Here is an 11,090-nt window from a genome sequence, read left to right on the forward strand (position 1 = left end):
TCCCATTCTGATTTCTGACAACACTGTGTGCCTGCTCTTGTATCAGCCTTTTTTGCGACTTATGCAAAGCTATATCCAACGTTGAAGGCATATGAGTACGGATTCCGGGTGTTCTTGCTGACCTATTGCTATGTAATAGTGTCAGGATACAAAACAGGGGAATTCATGGATACTGCTGTTTCAAGGTTCCTTCTGATAGCTCTTGGTGCATGTATTGGCCTCGTTGTGAATACTTGCATCTATCCCATATGGGCTGGAGAAGATCTCCATAACTTGGTTGCTAAGAACTTTGTGAATGTAGCGACTTCTTTGGAAGGTTTGTTATAACACTCTCCCTGAATTTGAGTATCTGGTTGAAAAGCTTAATCTGTTTCCTGTCAAATCCAATCCATAGAAAATGCTTCTATCTGCAGGTTGTGTGAACGCATATCTTGACTGCGTAGCATATGATACGATCCCATCTAGGATTCTGGTCTATGCAGCTGTCACAGAAGACCCAGTGTACAGTGGTTACAGATCAGCCGTTCAATCTACAAGCCAAGAAGACACTCTGGTAGGATTCATTTCACTCACTCATCCAACACATGAGGAACAACATCAAATATATCAAAAGACCAACTTACTTCAGATTCTCACATCTTTTATTGTTGTTGTTGGTTGTGAAGATGGGTTTTGCATCATGGGAGCCACCACACGGTCCATACAAATCCTTTAGATATCCATGGGCAATGTATGTGAAAGTAGGTGGTGCATTGAGGCATTGTGCTTTCATGGTCATGGCATTACACGGCTGCATTCTCTCAGAGATTCAGGTACACTACTAGCTTCTTCCAATCTTCAAATTTCTCAAAAAGAGTATGTATGATGTATTGTAATCACACAGGCTGCAGAGGATAGAAGACAAGAGTTTCGCAATGAGCTTCAAAGAGTAGGCATAGAAGGAGCAAAAGTACTCAGATACATTGGGGAAAAACTAAAGAAGATGGAGAAACTAAACCCAATAATAGACATACTCCACGAGGTTCACCTAGCAGCCGAAGANCTGAGTGAAGACGACGAAATCGTCGGACTGTGTAAACTTTGTATTTTGTTAATTAAAATAATTTAATTTTCAATTGTTAATCGATTAACAACGATGTCGTTGTAGTATAGTGGTAAGTATTCCCGCCTGTCACGCGGGTGACCCGGGTTCGATCCCCGGCAACGGCGACTTTTTTTTTTTGGTTATTTTATTTTTTAGTCCCTTAATTTTGAGGTTTTATACTTTTGAACCCTTTAGTTCTGTTTAGTAACAAAGTCGTTGTAGTATAGTGGTAAGTATTCCCGCCTGTCACGCGGGTGACCCGGGTTCGATCCCCGGCAACGGCGATTATTTTTTTTCTTGTAATATTTTTGTTTTCGGTCCCTTAACTTTGGGGTCTTTTAAATTCTAGTCCCCTCACTTTGCTTGCCCATTCTTTACTTTTTTCTTTGGTCGACGACACCGACAGAATCCAATTTGGGGATAAACTATAAACCCTAAATCCCAGAAGGAAAGATGAAAGCTGCAGCTTTTCCCGCTAAATTCGCAAATCTCAGCTACCCTTACGGTTGTTGCGCACAATTCTTTCGATCGCCGGCGACGTTTTTGTCTCCGGCATTACCTTACTCGAGACCAGCTCCTTGTCGGAAGCTAACGAGAGGAATAAGAGGTGTTGGAGGCTTGATGTCTCAGTCTTTGTCATCATCTTCACAGTCATTGTCTTCCCAACCGGAATCAGAGTTACTTCAAGCTTTACCTTCTTCGAAGCCAAAGCCTCCGCCACCACAGCTGCCGTGGCTCGTTGTGGGTTTGGGTAATCCAGGCAAGAAGTACCAGGGCACTCGCCATAACGTATCTCTTGCTTCTCCCTTCTCTTGTTTTCTCACTTTGGTTTTTTCCTTTTCGTGTTACATAACGTGATCGTGAATTGCAGGTTGGTTTTGAGATGGTTGATGCTTTGGCTGATGCTGAAGGGATATCTATGAACACTGTTAACTTCAAGGCCTTGTTTGGGAAAGGTTCTCTATTCATTCTCTTATCTCAAAGTGTGAAACTTTCATTTAAATTTTAACGTCACTAGTGTTTGATGACATTGGGTAACTGTTTTTGGAGAATTCAGCGTGTTTCATAATCCTATTTGTATGTACATAACTAGTCTGTAAAGCTGTCTGGTTTAGTTTTATTAGATGCAGAGTGATTGATTTATATAGCCTTCTTAGTCTCTGAATTGTTTTAACCTTTTTCTATCATAGGTGTTATTGGGAATATACCAATTATGCTAGCTAAACCTCAAACATTCATGAACCTAAGTGGTGAGTCTGTAAGTGAGCTCATCGGAAAACAACTTTGGTTTTTTTAGTCAACATATTTCCCTACGTATGAACATTTGTAATTTTGATACTTTCTGTTTATGATTGTTGGATTGGTTTGAAGGTTGGACAGATTGTTTCCTTTTACAAGATCCCTCTTAAGCAAGTGCTTGTGGTATACTTTACCTTCTCTCTCTTACTCTCCAAATTCTTGTTTTAAGTGCATATGCGTCTTTAAGAACTTTCTGTGTCTTCTTCAGATATACGATGATTTAGATTTGCCCTTTGGTAAACTGCGTTTATTGCCAAAAGGTGGTCACGGAGGGCACAATGGGTACACATCTTTTTCACACTTTATCGTACCTGTTTCAGGATGCTTTCACAGTTCACTAGTGTTTTAAGTATTGTTAAAATTTTGACTTAAGAAAGCAATGTGGTGTTGGAACTAAAATTTTGTGGATGGATAGCTGTAAATGTTTTTATTATCAAATCATAGAAGAACTTTTCATGAAAACATGATGAAACTGTTGTGGTCTTTTACTTGCAGGATGAGAAGCATTATAGATCGCCTCAAAGGTAGCCGTGAGTTTCCTCGTCTAAGAATAGGTAAAGTTATCATTTTCTCCACTTCAACATACCTAATTCTCGATTTTTTTTTCTTCTTACTCTTATGTTCACTGAAATCGATGTGTGTTTGATTTTAGGGATCGGACGACCTCCAGGGAAGATGGATACAGCCAACTTTGTTCTTCGCCAGTTCAGTAGACAAGAACAGGGAGAGGTAAGAAGAAGAAGATAAATGCCAACATTATCTCACAATACTTCAGAACTATAAAGACCTGATTGTGTGTGTCTGGTTTTGCAGCTGGATTATACATTCCAAACCGGGATAGAAGCAATAAGGATTCTTTTGCTCGAGGGGATCAACAAAAGTGCAACCTTTGTCAACACTCAAAAAACTATGGAGCAACTAAGCTAAAAAAGACATTGTTACATTCATTACATACAACAACTGCCGATTCATTATTATTATATACACTTTTGTTCCATACATATTGTTGAATCCTTTTTGAGCAAATTGTATATTAGAAGAAAACCAGATTATTCGTTTATCAAAATTTCCCTTTGATTTTTAATAAAAGCTTATGCAACTCGAAAGATTTGGCAATAAGTTGAACTGCATTTAGCAATAAAGGTTGTCACAAAAGTTGGTTCGGTTTAGAAAATTCGTGTTCGGTTTGGTTTATTGGATCATTTAAACCCGAAATTTCAATGAGAGGAGGATATGAGGTCCCCCACAAGTCGAACTCAGTAAAATAAAAAGTCGACCCGATTCAACTGGATCCGAGATTATAGTGAAACCCGTCCCGTGTTTTAAACCCTCCGACGACGAGCTCAGGCAGAGAAGAGAGAACCTCTCCCCACCCTTTCGTTAGCTGCAGCCATGTACGGCGGAGGTGGGTTTCTCTTTCAAACCCTAGAATTGCTTTGTCGTTCATCTTTTTGAGACATTTTTTGAGTTGCTCTCGTTTAACATTTGATTTTTTTGGGTTTCACAGATGAAGTGTCAGCTATTGTGGTTGACTTGGGTTCGCACACTTGCAAGGCTGGTTACGCCGGAGAAGATGCTCCCAAAGCTGTTTTCCCTTCCGTAAGTCTTGATTCTATCTAGCATTTATGAGCTTCATGGTGTTTGTTTCTTCAGACTCTTAGGGTTTTTTTTTTTTTTCTTTGTACGGATGTGTTTATAAGGTTATTGGGGCAGTAGAAGGAGTAGAAGCAATGGATATGGATGTTGATTCTACAAAGGCCAATTCTGAGGATTCAAAGACCGAGTCTGAAAAAGAAAAGGGAAAACGCAAGCTCTATGTAGGATCTCAAGCCTTGAGTTACCGCCGAGACCATATGGAGGTTTAGCTCTCTTAGCTTTTTCTCGTTGATTAATGTTTAAAAGTTTATAAATTTTGGTAGTGAAAATTACAGATTGCATTTTCTCTCACCAGGTATTGTCACCCATTAAAGATGGCATTGTGTCTGATTGGGATTTGGTGGACAATATATGGGAACATGCTTTCAGGTAACTGTGTAAAGCATTATACTTTGTCTTACATTGGTGTTTGATTTCATCATCTCTAAATAAAGGTTTCTCTTTTTTAGGAGTTGCCTGATGATTGATCCCAAGGAGCATCCCATGCTGCTAGCTGAGCCTCCTCTAAACAGCCAACAGCAGAGAGAGAAGTACGATTTAACTGCTTTGAAATATCATTTTTTTCTTTCTAAATTGCGTTATCTTTGAGTGTGTACTGATTTTCTCAAATGATTTGTTTCACAGGGCGGCAGAGCTAATGTTTGAAAAATACAAAGTTCCTGCATTGTTTATGGCTAAGAATCCTGTATCTTCCTTATACCTTTGGTCATCATTCTTTTGATAGTTTATTACATGGCGATGACTGTAGTGTTGATCTCCAGCCAGCTTTTTGAGTAATCAGATGTATAACTATCTACACGACTTTGGCTTTTTTTTGGTGCTAGGTTCTCACGTCTTTTGCTACTGGGCGCGCTACTTCTTTGGTTGTTGACTGGTAAGATTTTTTATACTTAAATTATTAGAAGATTCTCTAGTATACTAATGTTCCACTTCTGTCCTATATGCTGTGAAAGTCTACTTTTTTATTGTGTTTGATTTGACTAATATTGGAAGCACTGATGAGACTTTATTGTGTTCCAGCGGTGGAGGATCCACTACTATTTCACCGGTGCATGATGGTTATGTTCTTCAAAAGGTATTTGTATGACTCAATTTTTTGTAAGAATTTAGTTCTTTGTGATGCTGTTTCTTTGGTTTGGGGTTTTCTACTGCAGGAGAATGTTTTCCCATCTCTCGTTTCCTCAGTGTCATCTGTAGCTGCTATAAATTCTCATCCATGCGACTTTTGACCAGTTTGACTTATACAGCATTGATGTAGATTGTTACCCTCCGACTGTTGACCATATTTTTATTCGCAGGCTGTTGTATCATCTCCACTTGGAGGGGAATTTCTCACTGACTGCCTACTGAAAAGTTTGGAGAGTAAGGGAATCAAAGTAAGTTAAAAAATTATTGCACTGTTCGTTATCATTTGAGCCAGTTTACCTGAGTGTTGCTGGTCCTTTTTTCCTGCAGATAAAACCTAGATACTCTTTCAAGAGAAAGGAAATACGAGCAGGGGAATTCCAGGTGCATATGTAAATCAGTGAATACTATTTGAGTATTATTTAATTATTGAGTGGGAGAAAGAGAGAGAGGCTTTCGAAAATTGGTTTTGCGTTCTTGACATAGAAGATGTGATGTTTATCCTGGGCAATGAGACAGAGAAATTGTAGGATTTGTCTCATTTCATTTAGGATAGTTGACAGTAGCAAATTGCTTAGAAATTTTTTTCTGGTCATTGGAATGTAATAGTCTCTTATTTCCTCCCTTCGATTTCTTGCAGGTTGAAGATGTAGATATTCCTGATACCACAGAAAGCTACAAACTCTTCTGCCAGGTCTGTAATTGATAATGACACTCCTTTGAAAATTTCTATTGTTTCATAACTTGGTGATTTTTTTCTCAACAGAGGATGATAGTGGGTGATATCAAAGATTCTATATGTCGCGTTCCTGATACTCCCTATGACGGTATCTTATGTTCTTTTGTTGTTCACTTGTTTGATAAATTGATTTTCTTCAAAGTTTAGAGTGCTATGAGAGTTGAATGTTAGATACGTCTTATCTTTCAATGTCATTGATCATGTAGCCTTAGTTTTTCTGATGTGATGCATTTATCTGCAGACAAATCGTATTCAAACATCCCAACTACATCATACGAGCTTCCCGATGGCCAGTAAGCTCCAGTTTATATATATGTCTATCGCGGGTTTTTTGTGCCTCAAGTAGTACATGCTACAGTTGCTTTTTTTTTCATGTATAAGATTTCTGGTAGTTTTCTTGAGAAATAAACCACTGTTGTGAACCTTTTTAAAGCTGAAATGAGTTCTTAACTGGATCTAAGCATAAACGTTTAGAAGAGTCAAACATTGCTTTTGGAAACCTGCATGGAATATGATGTGATCTTTGAGAAATTAAGTAGATAAAGAAATGCTAACTTTGTTGAAGAGGAAACTGATCCATTTTACTTTTTAGTCTTTCTCAATATCTTATTAACCATGTCTACTGCAGGACGCTCGAGATTGGTGCTGATAGGTTCAAAGTTCCTGATGTGATGTTCAACCCGTCCATAGTTCAGGTACACCATTAAGGACGATAAATTCGACGGAAGATTCTAAAGACATTTTGTTTCTTCTCGTGACGTGTTTTGAGACACGAATTATTTGTCAAAGATTTTCGTTAAGTGACTTTCCGTGTTTATTGGACTTTGCAGACGATTCCTGGAATGGAGAAGTATGCAGACATGATTCCTTCCGTTCGTGGTCTACCACACATGGTATATGCATCATCTTTAGCCACTGCAAAACTTTCGTCTTTTAACTTGTGTAACTTCACTGTCCATTATGTTAACTTGTGCAGGTCATGGAGAGCATCAACAAATGTGATGTAGATATCCGGAGAGAATTGTACAGTAGCATACTGGTAAATAACAAATTATGTCAACTCTTAAATCCCAAGTTAAATTTGGTTAACCTTTTTTTCTTTTTTTGGTGGACAAAAATTTGGAAAAACTTTATATCAACAATTCCTTAAGTTTTTTTTGGATGTGGATGATATTCATACCTTCTTCTTGCATTATATCAGCTTGCTGGTGGCACATCATCAATGCAACAGTTGAAAGAACGCCTCGAGAAGGACTTGGTCGAAGTATTGTGTCCTCACTTTTTTCCTCTGTCTTCTAAGATTCCCCAGTTTTTTATGTGGCGAAAATAAATCATTTATTGGCCTCTTATCTTCATTTCAGGAGTCTCCCCACTCGGCTCGAGTTAAAGTGTTGGCAAGCGGTAACACAACAGAAAGAAGATTCAGGTTTGGATATATATAGTGTTCACTTCTTCCTCTAGTAAGACCCCAAAATATTGCTTGAATCAAGACACATGTTATTATGTATTTGCAGTGTATGGATAGGAGGGAGTATATTGGCATCACTAGGCTCATTTCAACAGATGTGGTTCTCCAAGTCTGAGTAAGTCTTTTTGTTCTGTTTCTTTCCTCTGATGAGCCTCGCAAAGAAACTATATTTTGTTTCTCTCGTGACACTCAAGCTTCTTTGGTGTAAATGGTAGGTACGAGGAACATGGAGCTTCCTACATTCAGAGAAAATGCCCTTAATGCAGCTTCAGATTTCTGTGGAGCTTGAGAAGCCGAGACGTGGGAAACTAATGTGTTATTTTCGTTGTGTATCGTCGGTCTTTTGAGTATTGATACTTGCCTGAACCTTTGGGAGTGAGTTAGACATTAACAAGCATTTAGTGCTATTTATAAAATTTAACGTCAGTCGGATTATGGTTTTGTCAAGAATTTGTTTCAAATAATTTATTTTATATTGGCTGAAAAATGTGATTCAATTGTTACCAACAAAAAAAAAAAAACGTTGTACACATCACTCAGTTTCAGCAGCGGAGAGACGCCGTTGGAAACGATGGTCGACGTACTGTTTATCCTTGTTGAGAAGTTAGGGTTTTGGTGATAATGAAATTATAATTTTCTTAGGGCAAAATTAAATTATAATTAAAAAGAATTATATTCGATGTGGAAAACCAAAATATTTTAAACGTGTGGTACGTCTCTCTTGTTGACATAACCTATATTTTTGGATTTTTATTATTATTTTTATTTCTAAAACATTTTATGCATAGAAAACTGATACAAAATGAGTAATAAAGTTTTTGAAGTATTTTCTTCCCTGGTTTCCTCAAACATTATAAGATTCTTGTATCTTCTTAGCATTGATAGACGGTTGAACATTACTATATTATGGTGAACGCGGAGGAGGATTAGTTCCCGGAGGAGGATTAGTTTCACGATTATGTATAGGAGCTGAGTATTGTTTCCACAATCGGATTATCTGCACCTTGATCTTCCACATATTTTTGAAAGGTTTCAAATACAAAAAATTGGGCGCAAGACAATTGAAAATATGCTTTCACTGAAGCTTACTCTTCTGAATGATAATTGACAACTTATTTATAAGTCAATCGACGAGAATTAAGAAATAGGAGACATGGAATCTAAATGCTCTGTGATGAATGATGAATTACGTACCTTATCAGATTTCGGAAAAGGAGTCCAAATTCTTCAACGGCTTTGAACGATCATCCACAGAAAGTAAAGAACCAGACATTTCCCAGAGAAAAAAAACCAAACCGACATCTTTTGTTTTCCTTTCGTCGTGTCCAAATTCTCTCTCGAGGAAAAAAACATGTGTATAAGGAGATAACAATTGGGCCTCCAGTAATATTATAAACCCAGTAGAAAACAGATTACAAACGTACACATAATTGGATTTCTAAAAGTTTATGTTTTAAAATCCAAAAACATATACCCAGTTAGAAATATATTTACTTCTATAAGTTCAGAATGATTTAAAGATTCACATCATCTTTTACATCCAAATCTTCAGTATTATATTTTTAAAAGCATATATGTTCATTTCATTTTGGTATCACAAAGTCTGTTGCATGTATGTTTAATAAAGCGTAAATATTAAAAAATTGAAAGCATTATAATATACACTAAACTATTTTGTTATAAAATTCTAATGTTACATTATGAAACCGAATCCATCTCCTTATAAATGAAAACAACATTACAAATGTAGAAGATAATACTGAACTACTAAAAAAAAAATAAGAATAAAAAATTATAGGTTAAATAAAATAAAATTTAACATCAAATTATATGAAAAAATAAATTTTAATTAGTTATACTCCGGTGCATTGCACGGCTCCTATACCTTAGTACATATTAATAGAAAAGCATTCACTTAAAAAAAGCTGATATGTCGTCGCAAAAGAGCTCAAAACACATTTATTATTTAAAGTTCTTTGCCATTGTGTCTTACCGAAAAGAAATGTATTATTTTTAAAAACTTTATCATATAGCTTTTTTAATATTAATTAAGTTATATTTTATATATTAGAAAATATGATTAAGAAAATGCATGTGGGTTACTTGCGCATCTCACAAATTCAAACGGTATAAATGCAAAGATATTAATGGCTCAAAATATTTAAATCCGTTGCAGGATGGCCTAGCGGAAGAGTTGATCTGGTTAACAATTTATTTAAATCATTTGGTTCATGAAATTTTAATTTTTTTATGGATTTTATCTGATTTGATAATTCAAGCTTTTGATATAAATCTAATTGATCACTAATTCGGTTCACATACGTTCTAGATCCGCAATCATGTTAATCTAAAATTTATGGTGAAATGATTACTATTTTAAACTTTTATAAAAATTGATGAATTCAAACCAATATAAATTTGTATTATAAATATTATAATAAATAAATAAATTTATAAATGTAATATCACAATGATATAATAGATATGGAAATATTCTTATTATTGATGTGTATAGAATATTCTCAATGTACCTAACCCTAGGATGTACACTATATATATTGGTGATATATGAGACATGCCTCCTTACGGAGTTTATTCATAATCTTACATGGTATCAGAGCGTTAGGTTATTCTTAAACCCTAGCCGCACAACTGATCCAACTCCGCTCTTTTCTTCTTCTCTTTGCTCTCCGTCTTCCTCTCGTTTCTACTTCTCTTCGTCTTCTTCTTCTTCACCATGACTGCTCCAGCAGCTTCCTCCAACGACAAACCCTTTGGTCTTTCTCAGATCCGGGCATATATTCCGATTGTTCTTGATATGGAGAAGCTCAACTACGACAAGTGGCGTGAGTTATTTGAGACTCACTGTCTCTGCTACGGTGTTCTCGGCCACCTTGACGGTTCCTCTTGCCCTTCCTCCGACACCGACACTGTCTGGAAGGAACGTGACGGACTTGTTAAGATGTGGATATACGGTACTATCTCCGAATCCATTCTCGACACCGTCCTCAAGGCAAAGTGCTCTGCTCGTGACTTGTGGCTCACGGTCGAAGCACTTTTCCGCGACAACAAGGAAGCTAGGGCTCTCCAACTAGAGAACGAGCTTCGCACGATCATCATCGGGGACCGGAGCGTTCACGATTACTGCAAGAAGCTGAAGACTCTTTCCGACCTCCTTGCCAACATTGACTCACCGGTGACGGACCGTGGTCTTGTGCTTCATCTACTTAATGGCTTAACCGATAAGTTTGATAGCATCATTAACGTGATCAAACATCGTGAACCGTTCCCATCGTTCTCCACTGCTCGTTTGATGCTCATCATGGAATAGGAGAGGCTCTCCAAACAACACCGTGTCACACCCACCTCCCCTCATCAACCCTCTAGTCCGGATGTGTTGTTCGCTTCGTCAAGTTCTGGATCTCGTCCTCAACACCAGCCCGGATTCTCTAACCGCGGTGGTCGTGGCCGTGGCCGTGGTGGACGCAACAACCGTGGTGGACGAGGACGTTCCAACAACAGCTACTGGCCGTCTTCTCCATACCCTTGGAACTATGGTGTTCCACAGGTTCCCTTTCCGTACGCCTATGGTCCCACACCATCTCTGTACTACGCGGTTGCACCTCCTCAACACATGTCTCGTCCTCCACATCATGCTCCTTTGTATCCATCGAATCCGTCTTTGGGAATTCTCGGCTCCCACCCATCCTCATCTCACG

At 37.7% G+C, this 11,090-nt stretch overlaps 3 protein-coding genes and 2 non-coding genes across 5 annotated transcripts; all 5 read left to right on the forward strand.

Moving 5' to 3' along the window:
* On the forward strand, positions 7 to 1,152 carry LOC104759282 (putative aluminum-activated malate transporter 3). Its single transcript, XM_010482226.2, has 5 exons — positions 7 to 316; positions 414 to 553; positions 666 to 812; positions 884 to 1,073; positions 1,148 to 1,152. Exons 1-5 carry the CDS (start codon positions 166 to 168, stop codon positions 1,150 to 1,152), a joined length of 633 nt encoding a protein of 210 aa, XP_010480528.1. The 5' UTR covers positions 7 to 165.
* Positions 1,138 to 1,209, forward strand: TRNAD-GUC. Its single transcript has one exon. It is a non-coding gene; the product is annotated as a tRNA-Asp (tRNA).
* TRNAD-GUC lies at positions 1,297 to 1,368 on the forward strand. Its single transcript has one exon. It is a non-coding gene; the product is annotated as a tRNA-Asp (tRNA).
* LOC104756180 (peptidyl-tRNA hydrolase, chloroplastic) lies at positions 1,454 to 3,462 on the forward strand. The gene is made up of 8 exons (XM_010478720.1): positions 1,454 to 1,873; positions 1,956 to 2,040; positions 2,275 to 2,342; positions 2,456 to 2,506; positions 2,592 to 2,665; positions 2,879 to 2,937; positions 3,036 to 3,112; positions 3,197 to 3,462. Exons 1-8 carry the CDS (start codon positions 1,538 to 1,540, stop codon positions 3,308 to 3,310), a joined length of 864 nt encoding a protein of 287 aa, XP_010477022.1. The 5' UTR covers positions 1,454 to 1,537; the 3' UTR covers positions 3,311 to 3,462.
* Positions 3,630 to 7,844, forward strand: LOC104775958 (actin-related protein 4). Its single transcript, XM_010478721.2, has 20 exons — positions 3,630 to 3,788; positions 3,891 to 3,982; positions 4,084 to 4,242; positions 4,335 to 4,408; positions 4,489 to 4,569; positions 4,664 to 4,724; positions 4,864 to 4,913; positions 5,060 to 5,114; positions 5,338 to 5,415; positions 5,495 to 5,548; positions 5,805 to 5,858; positions 5,931 to 5,991; positions 6,145 to 6,196; positions 6,532 to 6,598; positions 6,734 to 6,796; positions 6,880 to 6,942; positions 7,105 to 7,167; positions 7,265 to 7,329; positions 7,418 to 7,486; positions 7,587 to 7,844. The coding sequence occupies exons 1-20, from the start codon at positions 3,776 to 3,778 to the stop codon at positions 7,630 to 7,632; spliced, it is 1,320 nt and encodes a 439-aa protein (XP_010477023.1). The 5' UTR covers positions 3,630 to 3,775; the 3' UTR covers positions 7,633 to 7,844.

The sequence above is a fragment of the Camelina sativa genome, chromosome 17, assembly GCF_000633955.1.
Source record: "Camelina sativa cultivar DH55 chromosome 17, Cs, whole genome shotgun sequence".
In the NCBI taxonomy this organism is placed as follows: domain Eukaryota; kingdom Viridiplantae; phylum Streptophyta; class Magnoliopsida; order Brassicales; family Brassicaceae; genus Camelina; species Camelina sativa.

What these genes read in the sequence shown, in the direction of transcription:
- LOC104756180 (XM_010478720.1), top strand. Translation starts at nt 1,538, where the DNA reads ATGAAAGCTGCAGCTTTTCCCGCTAAATTCGCAAATCTCAGCTACCCT. An exon ending in TGAACCTAAGTGGTGAGTCT is followed by an intron (nt 2,343 to 2,455) that starts GTAAGTGAGCTC and finishes ATTGGTTTGAAG; the next exon opens with GTTGGACAGATTGTTTCCTT. An exon ending in GTAGACAAGAACAGGGAGAG is followed by an intron (nt 3,113 to 3,196) that starts GTAAGAAGAAGA and finishes CTGGTTTTGCAG; the next exon opens with CTGGATTATACATTCCAAAC.
- LOC104775958 (XM_010478721.2), top strand. An exon ending in ATGGTTATGTTCTTCAAAAG is followed by an intron (nt 5,115 to 5,337) that starts GTATTTGTATGA and finishes TTTTATTCGCAG; the next exon opens with GCTGTTGTATCATCTCCACT. An exon ending in GCTACAAACTCTTCTGCCAG is followed by an intron (nt 5,859 to 5,930) that starts GTCTGTAATTGA and finishes TTTTCTCAACAG; the next exon opens with AGGATGATAGTGGGTGATAT.